The sequence below is a fragment of the Mytilus galloprovincialis genome, chromosome 11 (assembly GCF_965363235.1).
Source record: "Mytilus galloprovincialis chromosome 11, xbMytGall1.hap1.1, whole genome shotgun sequence".
In the NCBI taxonomy this organism is placed as follows: Eukaryota; Metazoa; Mollusca; class Bivalvia; order Mytilida; family Mytilidae; genus Mytilus; species Mytilus galloprovincialis.
The window spans coordinates 54,718,506-54,735,004 of NC_134848.1; the positions used below are offsets into that span (position 1 = coordinate 54,718,506).

At 34.0% G+C, this 16,499-nt stretch overlaps 1 protein-coding gene across 1 annotated transcript; it reads right to left on the reverse strand.

Annotated features, from left to right (window-relative positions):
- Nucleotides 1-1,400: 1,400 nt before the first annotated feature.
- LOC143051236 (uncharacterized) lies at nt 1,401-12,785 on the reverse strand. Its single transcript, XM_076224206.1, has 8 exons — nt 12,679-12,785; nt 12,006-12,077; nt 10,965-11,070; nt 9,026-9,123; nt 7,500-7,571; nt 5,654-5,744; nt 2,967-3,088; nt 1,401-1,615 (listed from the first exon to the last, which is right to left on the reverse strand). The coding sequence occupies exons 3-8, from the start codon at nt 11,068-11,070 to the stop codon at nt 1,460-1,462; spliced, it is 645 nt and encodes a 214-aa protein (XP_076080321.1). The 5' UTR covers nt 12,006-12,077; nt 12,679-12,785; the 3' UTR covers nt 1,401-1,459.
- Between the last annotated feature and the right edge of the window lie 3,714 nt (nt 12,786-16,499).

A 16,499-nucleotide genomic window follows, 5' to 3' on the forward strand; every position in this document is an offset into this window, starting at 1 on the left:
TTTCTACGATTGTGAAAATGAACTGGCGTAATGGGGAGATAATTTTGACGAAGTAGAATCCTGACTGAACATGAGCATATTCGATAGAATGATGTATTATGTTATCATTAGTCTTGGTATCCCCTACAAGAATTTGTTATATATCTGTTTAGCAACTCATCATACTCTACTAATGCCATTTTGTAATTAGAAACATTGATCATAATCTACTAATGCCATTTTGTAATTAGAAACATTGATCATACTCTACTAATGCCATTTTGTAATTAGAAACATTGATCATACTCTACTAATGCCATTTTGTAATTAGAAACATTGATCATACTCTACTAATGCCATTTTGTAATTAGAAACATTGATCATACTCTACTAATGCCATTTTGTAATTAGAAACATTTGTCATACTCTACTAATGCCATTTTGTTATTAGAAACATTGATCATACTCTACTAATGCCATTTTGTAATTAGAAACATTGATCATACTCTACTAATGCCATTTTGTAATTAGAAACATTGATCGTGCTCTACTAATGCCATTTTGTAATTAGAAACATTGATCGTACTCTACTAATGCCATTTTGTAATTAGAAACATTGATCATACTCTACTAATGCCATTTTGTAATTAGAAACATTGATCATACTCTACTAATGCCATTTTGTAATTAGAAACATTGATCATACTCTACTAATGCCATTTTGTAATTAGAAACATTGATCATACTCTACTAATGCCATTTTGTAATTAGAAACATTGATCATACTCTACTAATGGCATTTTGTAATTAGAAACATTGATCATACTCTACTAATGCCATTTTGTAATTAGAATCATTGATCATACTCTACTAATACCATTTTGTAATGAGAAACATTGATCATACTCTACTAATGCCATTTTGTAATTAGAAACATTGATCATACTCTACTAATGCCATTTTGTAATCATACACATTGTACAGTTGACTTTTAGTTAAATCTTGTTCTTCTGGATCTTGACTCACTACTACTAAAGGAAGCTTAATAATCAAATATTTTTTAAAGTTTTTATATCTATATATTTAATGACCATTTGAAATTCAAGTCCTATTATTTTTATAAAAAGTAAACCTTCTCCTCTCTGCGTCTCATTTTATCACAACAGTAACTGTTTCTGAACTATATACGTCTATTGGTTTTTGTGTCTATATTTTTCAATTTCATTCTCCAATATTGCACATTAGATACCTGCCGGTTTATCTGTGTCTAAGCATTTCTATTTCATTGTCCAATATTGCACATTAGATACCTGCCTGTTTATCTGTGTCTATGCATTTCCATTTCATTTTATCCAGAAATAAACTTAAATACGTAGGAATAAAGCACAGAACAATGTGGATTGAAATGAGAATGTTAAACACAAATTTAATTGCTTTATTACCAGAATAATAGTAGAACTAATTATTAGTCAAAACTGCACTACAATATGCCGTCTATTTTAAACTGTACTTGATCATGTCCAAGTACGTTGGTAGCTACACATCTGTAGAAGCCGTCATTGTTGCGACTGAACTTGGTAATTTTAAGGATTCCAGAACTTGGAGATGCCACCAGATTATTTACGTCTCCGCTGTGCTGAAGTAAGATTATAGTATATGTTCTGTTACTCAACGTTGAAAAGCAACTTTTTAAAAACAAATTTATCATTATCTTGTAACAACTAATTTCAAAACTGAACAACAGTATTACTGAAAAGAAAGTAAATATATTTTTACAATGAAATATATTTACGAAAATCTTGTATATCCTTGCTATCCGTTGACATAGTTTTGGTTCGATCCTTGTAATACCAAGAAATCCCTTAAGATAGTTGTTCCCAAGTTAAAATACAATGCGATTTTCACGAGCATGAGTGTATAGGCATGCAATATGACAGAGACAAACATGCCACGGCTGAAGAATTCCGTTTTCGTGACCGTGATGTAATGAAAAAGAGGTAGTCATCCAGACGAATAGCAAACTCGAGTTAAGACATTTTGTTATACCTTGTAACACTTAATACTTTATTCGCCGTAAGACCTTCAATAATGAGCAAAACCGTACTGTACATATACTGAACTAGATAAATATCTACAACAATTATATGATATACTAATTTCATATAACAACTATAAATTAGGTCGTTAGTTAATTCCAAAGAGGAAAGCAGATCGTTTTACACTGATGGCATTCGCCAGTTAGAGTAAAACCTGGCAAAAAAAATATGAGCATGATGACAAAAATGCAGTCTTGAAAAAATATTTCAACAAATCAGTTCAACAAACCTGCCTGATGCAAACAGAAAGAACATTTAGATTGAAAAACAGAAGTAGTATTATGCATAATTGTCCTAACATTTTGTTTATGAAATAATACAATTTATCACGTATACGTATTCCTTATATGACAGAAACGGAAAACCACAATGATTTGTATTAACTACAATTAAACATTAATAGATCATTAGTCGTTACTGGCAAATGCAATGGGCCAGGAGCAATTATGAACGTTATATACATTTCAACAAACCAGTTGTTAGTGGCGGATCCAGAACTTTTGATAAGGGGGGCACACTGACTGACCTAAAAAAAAAGGGGGGCTCCAGTCATGCTTCAGTGATTCCCTATATAAGCAAACAATCTTTTATTACGTAAGCCCACCCACCCCGGGCCTATGGTTGTATATATAAGCGTTAGTCTGACTAATGAAATTATAAAGAACCTTCAGAAGAATTATTATGCATAATTGTCCTTTTCTATGACACACGTCGGCATAACTATACAGAAATTGATCATATGCTTTTTTCCTGATCTCTTGTTTAACGCTTTTTTTTATGTTCACTAATCGATGATGCTTAGTAGAACCAATAATTAAAATGAACAGTTTGTCAATGTAAAAAAAAAACAAAAAAAAACCCGGTAATTTAAAAATAACGATTAGTAAATACCAGAAATAGAAATTCCGTTTTCGGATGAGGATTTCCCGTCGTTATGCAAGACAAGGATACATCGTCACCGAAATGTATAGTATTTGGTGTCCAGGTTATATTTACAATTTTTGGTGGGCTAGCTGAAACGAAAAACAGGTAAATGGCTATAAATGCATGTATATATATACTGGATCTAGCGCGTCGGATACAGTGCAGGCGATTTGGTGTCAAGATATCTCAGTAGCATGAGTTCGAATCCCGGCGAGGGAAGAACAAACAATTTTGCAAAATCACAGATTTAACATTGTTGGGCTGATGTTTAGACGAGTTGTATATACTGGATGACAATATAGTTTTGTATACTAAATTCTTTTTTTGTAAAATAAGGAGATGTGGTATAATTATCAGTGAGACAAGTTTCTATCAAGAGCAAAAGACAAAGTCAAAACGTAATGGATTGAAGCAACTGTACATGTAGGTCAACTTCTATACTCATATTCATTTATCTATAAAAAGTGAATGGATGGTTTTTAGTTTTATGGAAATTCACAGTACAATGTCAATATGCAAAGACGGTACCAAACCACAAAAAAAAAAAAAACACCCCAAAAAACAAAAACAAACAGAAAAGTATATATAAAAAAAAAATATAAAGAGATATGTTTTCATTGTTAATTAATAGGCAACTATCCAACAGAGTATAAATGAAGCGGATTACAGGTCACTGATCGGCCTTCAACAATAAAGCCTCGGTCACACCTTACCGGATAGCACGAACAGACGCCTTTAGAACGGATGAAAATAATAGTTGTCCGTTGACAAAATTGTTATCCGGTGGGAGTCCGCTGATGTACTGACCGAATAAAACGGACGTGTAACGAATGCATAACGGACACTGACCGGATATGAACCGTACAAGAAACGGACACGTACCGGACAGAACGGATGTCGAACGTACATCCAACGGACGAGTACCCCATAAAACGGACACATAACGGAAGCGCACCGGATAAAACGGATGAACAAGATATACGGAAAAATCAAAGGCGACAATAATAATACATGTAAATCGCATAAATATTCAAATTGTTTCTGTGTAACTGGTTTTGGTTTGTTCTTTAAAATTCCGCCAAAGGGCAGTGTCTGGCCTGCTTGATTGTGTTGACGTGCCTATACTCTAAGATCGATCATGAATAATAAGAATTCATGTACCTTAAGAAATCTGACATACCAATAATTGGCATTTCTGACGCGAAATTTTCAGTTGGCATTTATCCGTTTCAGATCCGTTTATCATCCGTTTTATACGTTATACGTCCGGTAGAAGTCCGTTTCTCATCCGTTTTATCCGTTTAACGTCAGGTAGAAGTCCGTTGGTGAATTTATCTTCAAGACCTCCAACAGATGTATAACGGACACGTAACGGATACAACACGGAAACGAAACGGACGAGTACCGTACAAAACGGACGTCTAACGGACGTTCAACGGACATTTTATCCGTTGGACGTCCGTTCAAAGTTTTGAACATGCTCAAAATTTTCCACCGGACAGAACGGACGTCGACGGATAAAACGTACGCTTAACGGACATGCAACGGATATGGAAGGACGTCTAACGGTCATGAAAGGATTAAAAAAGTCATCCGTTAGGCGTCCGTTCGAGCTATCCGGTAAGGTGTGACGGAGGCTTAAGCAAAACCCATATCAGGCAAACTAAATTGAATTTTAGTAAATGAAGTTTTAGTAGTATATAACAAATTGTAAGTCAACCCTTCACTCAGCATACCAGTAACCGCCCATGCTCAATCCTAGCACACACCACTTTAAGTAAGCTATTGTATCTTATCGCACCGTGGGTAAATTATCACGTGATTGGTTTAACGTCGTCACGTGAAAAAAATTAGCTTAAATTTTTTTCCAAACCCCAACCATTTTACATAAATCTTATAAAATAACATTTTCATTATATATCCTAATGCATGTATAGCAGTCTTAACTAAAAATTGTAACTAAGTTTAATTTGAGACCAATTTAATTCTTATGTGTAAATATATGCAGTTGTTACTTAACATTTTCTTACACCCCAGCATATATATATATGAATTTTATATATTTTTTAAAACTTTATGATAACCCTATGAATTAATTATGATATTTATTATTTAGTGATTATTATAACCAAATTCAGTCATCTTATATAATTAAAGGTTTCCTTATGTTTTAAGGTGTACATAGTTGCTAAAATTGCTAAAACTATATCCTTTGGGTAGTGCTCCACAATTAATGGAGGAATATACAAGAAACTGAACTGAACTGATGACCATCTATGAAACCGTACGGGGTTAGTAAATTTCATAGGGGTTCATGATGCGTTAATGGTGACGTCATCTATTAATATTGTGTTTCCTTATTTTTTTTTCAACAAAATTCATTAGAAAAAGTTCAGTGTGCGATACATTCGTTATACTACTGACCCCCTACGGATCATAGAGGGTGAATAAAACCCATAGCGAATAAGACCTCCAACCCCACCCCCTATGGATTTTACTAACTCGCTATAGATCCGTAGAGAGTCAGTAGCAAACCATATAACTTATATTATTGTTGATTTTACGCCCATTTATATTGACAGATTAAAAGGTCCTACGTAAATTATCTAGATATATCTTAAAAGTGTTAAAATAAAGGTCTGCATAACACTCACGTGGTCTTGGACAGTAGTTGTTACATAAACTACTGCTACAACAATGATCTTTACACGAGATTGTGTTGTTCTTCTGGATGCTCAGACATTTCTAAAACAAAAAAATAAAAACTAGATGTGTAAAAGAGACACGAATGGCTCGTTCTCAAAAGGTTGAAAAATGTGCAATTTCAATTAACACATGTGGACACAAACATGATAGTAGTCTCACATATAAAGAATCAGCTCAAAATCTGGAGGCGTATAAAAAAAAGTCTGTATAACTTGATGGTAGTCTCGCATATCAAGAATCAGCTCAAAATCTGGAGGCGTATAGAAAAAAAGTCTGTATAACTGTGATTTTCAACAATTTTCAATGTTATAAACCCATAATTTTGGCCAAAATAAGCAGAGCATTAAAAAGTTGCAGTTTCAATAACACATGTGTACACAATCATGATGGTAGTCTCACATATCAAGAATCGGGTCAAAATCTGGAGGCGTATAGGAAAAGAGTCGGTACAACTTTTAAAGTTGTAAACCCAAAAGTTTGGCCAAAATTAGCAGAGCGAAACGAAACTTAAACTTGATCTGTAACTAGTCATGGTTTGCCCACATACTAAATATCAACCCAATATCTGAAAGCATTTAGAAAAAAGGTCTGTATAACTGTGATTTTCAAAAATATATCTTGTCCAAAGCCCGAAATATATGCAAAAAATTGCAGAGCGGAAGGAAACTTAAACTTGACCTGTAACTCATCATGGGTAACTCGCATACCATAAATCAGTCCTATATTTGAAAGCGTTATGAAAAAAGTCTGTATAACTTTGATTTTCAACAATTTATCAAAGTCCATAACCCCCAATTTTGGCATAATTTAGCCAAGTAGAACAAAATTTAAACTTGATCTGTGACTCATCATGGTTTAAAAACTCGCATACCAAAAATCAGCCCAATATCTGAAGGCGTTTAGAAAAAAACTCCGTATAATGGTTTGTTGCGGAATGACGGAATGACGGAATGACGGAATTTCGGAATTACGGAATTTTGGAATTTCGGAAAAGGGTAAAACTATATGGCACCGACAACTTCGTTGCTGGGCCAAAAAAAATGGCGTAAAATAAAATTCAACTATCTCTGAACATTATTGAACGCTTGCAAACATTAACTGGGTAAACCAAAGTTGGCCTGTAGCAAAAAACAAAAAAGTGCTCTTGTTTTCAAGTAGAAGTTGAAGAAGTTGGAATTCCTAACCGGTCTATTCACACTAAATTAATCTCGTCGGAAGTTAAACGAACACTTACATCACTTGGTTACCCAATACCGAAAATAAGTGTCACAGAAGCGTTTTTTTGCTACACTGCTTTTTTTTTTTAACAAATTTTACATGTGTTTTTCATCACCGTATTTAAGGTGGTACCTAACACTTTAACAAAAATTTATTTGGCTCGTTTAATTTTGATAAAATTTTGACAAAGTATTTAATTTGACCCTTTAACAAAAATATAAAAATTTCAAAAATTTTGAACCAACCGTTTTGTCAGAAAAATTATACTGGTTATATAGCAGTTTGACAAACACCAATTTTGATCTTTGTGAAGCTTGTTATTCCCTTTACAACACTACGTAATTAAAACGTTTAGCTGACTTTGCAGAGTTATCTCCCTGTAGTGTTAGGTACCACCATAAATGGGGTTGGACAATCAGTTTGAAATCATATCAATGCCTTGCATGTATATCCTTGATACACCTTAATTTTTCAGTAATCGGTTGCATCTCATTATTCTTTTCTTTTTTCGATGATTATTTTTTTGCAATAATCCTCTATTTTGTAAACCGCAAATAGACTTGTTTACATTCATACCGTGTTTTCTTGACAGCCCGATTTCCATCTACTTTCTCCAATAAATGTTGAAATTTGTTGAATTTGACAGGACTGAAAAAGATGAATAGAGTGTAAATATTTGCCTCAATCCTGGAATATTATTTAGAGTTAAAATGAAACTAATTACTAAGAAAAAAACATGCTTGTAAGAATACTCGGAAGGTGAACAACTAAATATATAGACGATTATCTCTCTCACTACGAAAAAAAAAGAATCGACTTAAATTTAAAGATCAGTAATACAACAGTATTATTTGTGAAATAGTGGACAGTTGGTCTGAAAAGGTTTCTCTTATATGAAGATAACTTTTTATAATGTGTGTTTGTTTCAAAATATTCTATACTAGCAAATGCCCGCGAAATCGCTGTACAGATGCCCATGTAAAAACAAAGATGTTCTAAATTTCGCGGGCAGTCGACTGAGCAAAACGGATCGACAACGGTCTCCAAATTGGGACATTTTCTCCAAAATTAGCTCTCTCTGAGGAAAAAAGATTGATTCAAAGACAAATGTAGGAAGTTGAAACACAACATTTATATGTCATATCACAAATATTTCCGACTTTGTATGGTTTCAGAGGAGTTACGGCTCAATGAAAACGGTCACTTGCTTTAGTAGCATAGATTGACTTTTCATCATGAATCCTCCAACCCAAACATTTAAAAGCCATTATGGTATAAAAACCCGTATAAAATCACAGCAGGATTGACCGAGATGACCTTAGATAAAAATGGTATATTACAAAAGAGGGACGAAATATACCAGAGGGAGAGTGAAAAACATAGATAGAAAATAAACTGACAAAGACATGACTAAGAATAAACAGACAAACAGACAAATAATAGTACAGAAGACACAACATAAAAAACTAAAGACTAAGCAACACGAACCCCACCAAGAACTGGTGGTGATCTCAGGTGCTCCAGATGGGTAAGCAGATCCTGCTCTACATGTGGCATCCGTCGTATTGCTTATGTTATTACAAATCCGGTAAATAGTCTAATTCGGTAGGTCACATTCGTGAAAAGGAAAAGTGTATTGTAGTTACGACATAAGGAACATATCCGATATCATCTGTGAAACGGTTTTTCCATAACGGTCAACAAACTCGTGATGACGTCCGTAAAAATTTACGAAGGGATGATTCCAACTTCACCATTTGTAACTCTTGGTTTAATAGCTTCCTTGTGAGTAGCAATCCTCTATCATGGAAATCATGATAGAAATACAAACTATGCAAATCATTACTTAAGACACCCGCTGTGTGTGTTTCTTAATACATTTCAAGTATAAAACGAATATCAAGTTTTATGTAAAAATTAGCTAACCAATGTGTCAAGTAATACAAAAAAGTTTCAGATAAATCTATGCGAATGGCGAAAGATACAAAAGGGTTATTTAAACATATAAGTTGAAAACTAACAATGCCAAGGCAAAAAACACCCCCCAAAAAAAACGACGAAAATATATTACTATAACCCCCCTGAAATGCGGGATTATTTACCTGCTGGCTAGAACACAGGGTTATAGTATTGCAGTCATCCGGTCTGAGTGTTCCAGTCTGGCAATTGTAACACAAGTTTCCACCTCTAAGATTGATGCCTGAAAAATATTATTTGTAATACGGTTTTAAAATTTCTAGATGTTAGAATATTTTTATTCCATAAATGAAATTTAAGTATGAATGTTCATTCTGCTTGGGCTTCAGAAAATGTACACGTGCTTTATGATTTTTAGAACAAGAAAGTATAGAACAATTTAATGATTAGGCCATATGCATCTAGTTGGAAATAAGGCGTTGAATAGTATTAAAAATGGAAATGGGGAACGTGTCAAAGAGACAACAACCCGACCAAAGAGAAGACAACAGCCGAAGGCCACCAATTGGTCTTCAATGCAGCGAGAAACTCCGGAGGTGTGTTCAGCTTGCCCCTTAACAATCATATACTATAGTTCAGTGATAATGGACGTCATACTAAACTCCGAAATATACGCAAGAAACTAAAATTAACAAGAATGTGTCCATAGTACACAGATACCCCACTCGCACTATCATTTCTATGTTCATTGGACCGTGAATTGGGGTCAAAATTAAAATTTGGAATTATAATTAGAAAGATCATATCATAGGGAACATGTGTACTAAGTTTCAAGTTGATTGGACTTCAACTTCTTCAAAAACTACCTTGACCAAAAACTTTAACCTGAACTTCGCACTATCATTTTCTATGTTCTGTGGACCATGAAATTGGGGTCAAAACTATAATTTGGCATTGAAATTAGAAAGATCATATCATTGGGAACATGTGTACTAAGTTTCAAGTTGATTGGACTTCAACTTCTTCAAAAACTACCTTGACCAAAAACTTTAACCTGAAGCGAACGGACGGACGGACGCACGGACGAACGGAGGCACAGACCAGAAAACATAATGCCCCTCTACTATCGTAGGTGGGGCATAAAAATCATAGCCAGAGGTTGTAATTTGATGAGACTGTCGTACATGTACAAATTGAGAGCTTGAGTGCTATAAAACCATATTAAATTCATCATTTTCTACATTTGAAAATGCCTGTACAAAGTCAGGAATATGACAGTTGTACATTCGTTTTGATGTGTTTTGTCATTCGATTTTGCCATGTGATTAGGGACTTTCCGATTTGATTTTCCTCTGAGTTTAGTATTTTTGTGATTTCACTTTTTCCTGACTTTTGACAGGCTCAAGAATGCGTACAAAAAAAATCGAAAAGTATTTTTTTGTTTATTTAACATTTTGAATTTAGGTAATATAGCATCGTCCTTGGGTCATCTTTCTCTAAGCATATCATTGAGGGAAATAAATTCAAAAGCAATTAATCCAAAATCAATAACCCTTTCAGTAATGATATTTTTTTACATACACCGATTTAATCGTCACTAATTAAATAAAAATTTGGAGTAAATTTAACAGAAACGATAACAAAAAATCGACCATATAATCGCAATTTTAGAATCATTGAAGTCTGAATATATATATATAAAAAAGTTAATTTGAAACATACCAAAGTTGTATTTTCCCCTTTCTTTACCCTACAAGAAACTTTCCTAGTATCCGTGGATTGTGGAAATCGTCCACATTTCTAAAACGTTTACGTACATTAATTGCGTCATGTGTTAAAACAGTTATTGGCCAATCAAATCGGTATATAGGATTTAATTTGCACCGCTCGTGTGACCCTTTAACCCGAACTCTTTCGTCGTTCGGGTTAAGTAGGGTCAGACGAGCCATGCATATTAAATCCTATATACCGACTTGCTTGGTCAATAACTTTAACTTAACTATTTGAAGCTAGTTTGAGAGTCTCAAAATCAAATCGCTGAAAAATAGTCTAGAAAGGGCTAAACCAGAAATAAAGAATCCGTGAAAATAAGGTTGTTTACAATACTTGCAATTAAAGCCCTACCTTGAGATCCACAGTGTTGGTCAGCATTACATAGAGTAGAATTACAACAGTCTGAACATAACGTTATGTCTCTTCGTCGTCCAACGGCGATGGGGTTGACACACATCTGAAATTAAAAATGTATAAACCAAATTCAAGTGAAACAGGCGATTTGCACTCTACCATAGATTGATAGAAAAAAATCTGTCAAAAAAAGGAAAAACATGTGAGTTACAAGCCTAAGCGTACATAGCGTTAATATAAAGCCAACATAAAGCACAAATATATCATTGTAGTTTAAATCGGGCTAGTTTTTTTTCTATGTTAAATTATATCACATTTTTGTTTAATATCGACTCCTTTAACAACTTGCTACGTATATGGGGTTTGTGAATTGTTGATGACCGTTCAGTGATCTACAATTAATATATTTGGTCTATGGTTTCAATGGAATCAGATATTGTTCTCATATACCTTGATACCGGTACAACGTCGCATTCTTCAATAAATAGACAAATGTCTGTTCCATGTGTCAAGGTCCTTATTACCATGAAGATTTCCTTTTGACCTTTTTCATGATTTCAGTACGACCTTCGCTTACCAACCAACACTAGGGTTTTACTTGGGTATATTAATATGGAAACTCCTTGGTCTGCTTCTAACTTGCACTTGCATCCTTTTAAATTTTGAATTTGGACATCAGTTTAGCTGTGAGGGATGATTACATTTACAGTTGAAAACTAGAAATCCCAAAACTCAACTTTACTTACAATTAAGAAAAAAGTATGGGATAACATTGACAGAAGGACTTTTTTTAATGGATGGCAATTAATGCTAAACCATGCGCCACATGAAGCAGATTTAAAACAAATTCTTGTTTGAAATATGATCTAAACCAACCCGGAAGACAAACCCCTGTTTTAAGATAAAGACGTTTGAGCCAAGGCTCCGCGTTGAAGACCGTACCTTTTCCTATAGTGGTTTACTTTTTATAAATTGTGACTTGAGTTGTCTCATTGGCACTCATACCACAACTTCCTATATCTATTGTGTACAACTCACATCTATATCTCTACAGCCGACCTTAAAATAGTAATGGCCATCATCCGTTACAAATCTGTCTGTAAAACATTTCTGAAGAGAAATATGTGAAAGTCTTAAAAATATAATTATATGAAAATGATGAAATATCTTCAGTGACACGCACGCAAGCTCCAAAAGTTTTTTGACACTTGTGCTACTGGTGACAATTCAAGATAGAAGCACCTGATTAACCACCATATTATGATGAAAACAGCGTATACAAAATGTCAAGGACCCCCCAACAGTCATCCCCCCTTTTTTTTTTTAAATAGGACTGGCATGAATAAAAGCACGCATACGCATAGACATAATTAATTAAACCCAAAATAATAAAGACTATTCACCCGGTTTGTAATATCACATGAAACTAGATGGATGCAACATGTAAAACAGGATCTGCATCACCCTTTTGGAGCATCTGAAATTCACCCTAGTTTTTTGATGGGATTCCTGTTGCTTATTGTCTACTATTTTCTTTGTCGTGTCTTCTGTATAACTTTTTGTCTTTTTTTAACCAAGGTGTTGTCTGTTCATTTTCTTTCTATGAGTTTAATTGTCCCTCTGATATCTTTCGCCCCTTTTTTATAAACCCTAGCTAAAGTAAAGCGTTGATTGGATGAAATTGTACCAATCATTTACAAATATTACATACCTCGTGATCTCCACATCTAGTTACACGATTACAGTCATGTGGCTGAGCTAAGTTATTGGGACAGGACAAGCATGTTAATGATGCTGTTCCTAAACAAAAATGTGTAGAAATATTAAACCATGTTTAACATGTGCACAAATAGACGACGTATACACAAGTTTTGCTTATGGTATTTGTTTTATTCAGTACACATGTTTTCATTTCTTTAATTGTTGGTAATTTGGCGTAACTGAAGTTCGTTCTGTATTTAGTTACACGTACCGAGTGAATTAAAACGTATGAGATATTGGTTTTATAAACATGTATTACTAATACAGTGTAGTTGTTGTTCAATCACATCATCATCATCATTTCTAGTTGTATAGCAATTATATTTGCCATCCTTTATCGCTAGCGTGAACCGCCTTACTGGTCTCGTGGTAGCGTGTTCGCCTCGAGTGTGACAGGTCGTGGCCTCGAACTCATATCACGAAAAACTTGGTATTTGCTACTTCTCCACTCAGTAGGAGGCATTAAGGAGTAAGAGCAAAGCCTGGTCGGCTCGGAGTCAGAGCAATGTTTCAAGGTCAGGTGATATGTCTTACTTCGGGATTGAAATATTGCATGGTTATATTTACATTGTGTTGTTACATAAAGTGGTTCGGAACTGACTTCATAAGTATGATTTGCTGATGTTAAAAATAAATTTTACTTTGAGTAAATAAAATGCTTTAATTTAACTTGCCTGATATAAGTGCACACACAATTATCACAAAACAAGAATTATAACGAACATTCATGGCCATCCTTATCAGGTCAACTTTAAATACACAACAATTTATCAGTACTGATGTTCTGATATTAAATTTTCTTAATATACTGAACTAACCCATGTTTATTCGGGAAAATGAAAAGATGAAGTTGATATGCATGTTACTAGTACATAGAAATTGGATAATTTTGAACTGATATATACAAATATATAAAGAGCATCTCAAAATGTTTGATTTTAACAAATTTACAATTTTTATCTGGAAAAATTGTGTTTTATTATATAAAAAGCGGATTTTGTAAGCAAAATTCAATGGAGGATGTGAACATTTTTTTCTGCAAGATTTTATCGTTTTTAACCTAATAGAATGTACAATAGGATACTTTTAAATATGTACATACATTTTTTTCTCGTTAAACCACCTTGTCATCTAGGAGCACATTTCAACAAAAAATAAAATAATTAACTTCAAAAGCCCACGTTTTTTAAATATCAATATTTTAATAAAGCAGGTTAAATATTTTCAATGGTAAATTCGGACTATGTACACTAAATAACCTCAACATTTTTCAATTTTATCATCTTTCGTAGACTTTATGTTATTGTTCTGTATATACGTCTTATTAGAGCTTTCTTACAAATTGACGAAAGGTACGAACGAACGTAAAGGGAGCACGTATTTCATTTCTACAATAACAGTTAAAAGAGTATTTGTTTTATCCAGTAAAACAGCATTCTTTTCTAAATCAAGTTTATTTAAAAAAAAAAATAATATCGCAAATAATACACGATTTTAATATAATCAAACAGAGAAAAATTGTGTCAAATACACTTACGTCCGATACGTTACTTACGTAAACCACGAGTACACACATTTCCGCGGGATTTTTTTAAGCACGAGTATCACGATTAACATTTCAATGACATTATTGAAGTATGTTAGTCTTAATTTAACGACAAGATTCACATTTATTTTTATTTGTTACAGTACACTTTCTGCAAATTATCAAAGTGGAATATCGAGATTTGCAAAAAAAATGATGCTACAATGTTTTTAAAAAGTAATGTTGAATAAATCTAGAAAAAGACTTTGTTTATCAAGAAAATAAATCTACAATTTTGCACCATATATATATTGTGGATTTTATAATGACGATTTAACAGTACACATGTTTGGAAGATAGACGCGAAGTTGTCACTTATCGTCCAGTGGCTAATATTTCATGAATGTTCAGGACTTTAGGCAAAACGCAGTTATACGCTAAAATAACCGTTCCATTGCTCCGGTGTATCATATATACACATTTAGGGGGGGGGGGGGCAAAAGTTATGAAACGAGCACCAGCATATGGCATAGTATGAAGATCATCTTGTTTTCTTCATTTTCGTTTTATTATTTTGAGCGTTCCAAATTTTGAATCAAGGAAGTATTTGTGTTTCTGTTAGAGAAGAAGACAATGTATTTGCTTTGACATTTTATTAGGTTACACAGTTCAACATCGTAATATTGAAGAGTGGGGGAGGGGCCGGTTTTTCGTCTTCTAGGGGCATTTTGTTCGTCTGACTACTCTATATCTAGAAAATTTTGTAGTGTTATCTCCGACGACCTGGTGGAATCAATAATCATAATAGTCTAACCTATCGTACGTCCCGAAATCCTAAATATATCTCAAGAAAAATCCAATTTTAATAAGTGTCGTTGCATGCACAATAATTGTCCGAAGTTCCACGACTATTATTTAAATATGTCAAAATAAAGGATCCCTAAAACGAGTCTTACGTATGATTCGTCAATCATACGTACCTTTCGTCAATTTGTAAGAATTACATCCCAGCTCCTTTGTTCTAACAGGGGTGATCTGAGCCGGATCGTACCTACCAGATCACCCCAGTTTGAGTTTCTTTGTTATGCATGCTTTCCTTTGTTCTGTAACATTTTGGCGGGAATGTCAAATCCACTATAAAACTTATAATCAATTATACAGAAAAGACTATCTATCAAAATTTACGTAGAAAAAATCCAGGGTATATGCTGGGATTCGAACTCAAGACCTTCAGCATTTCAAGCCAAGACACATACCACTACACCACGACGACTGGATACGAACTATCAGTAATTTAACATACTTAAATGAAGCATAAAATATTTTCATAAGTGGGGCGAGTTGGCAGACCTTTATTCAGAGGGGTTTAAACCCTTTTCGTTGATAAGTGAGTAGTCAGACTGGTTGTTCAATTTGATTCTACACTTTTTCAAAAGTGGGGCGAGTCGGTAAACAAGAGTGGGGCATTTTTTTTATAAAGTGGCGATAAAGTGTGGGCCGATTGGCCAGTGGGGCGAGTTGACATTGTTTGAAATCTACTCATCGTGTTCGGGGGTCATAAAGGGTATACATCATATACGTAATATAGAAAGTATTTTAAAATGGTTGTGTGGCGTTCTAAACTAGATTTTATGAATTGTAAATGGTTTTTCGTCTTATCTAAAATAGCTGGGATGTAAAATAGTTATCCCACTCGGACTTGGTGTGTCAGTGTTAGATCACCCTCTGGCCTCCGGCCATCGGGATGATCTTACACTGACACACCGCGTCATCGTGGGATAACTATTAAAGCTCTATTCAAAGGTGAAAAGGTCATGTGTATTTATAATCGGATTTCATTACGCAATACCATTCATAATATTTACTTCATTCATTCAATAGTCACGCACGTTGAGTGTTAAGAAATTTGTTATCTTAATTGACGCACTGAATAAACAGTTGTATTTGATAAACCATTTTATACTTCTATAAAATAGACCAAACCATAAGAATGACCTGTGTACGTTATTATACGCCCGTTTACGGGCTGCATAATGAGACGCAGTTGTCCGTCCGTCTGTTCAGACATGTCGGATATTTTTTCCCAAAACGCATAATTTGCATGAAACTTTTGGTGAATTGTTCATATCTGTTAATGTGAGTTCCATTTAAATTTTAAATTTTACTGTTATTGGTTTTATTCATTATAAAAAGGAGGAGTATAACTCAAAACTGCTTTACGCAGTTTTCATGAAACTTTGATGAAT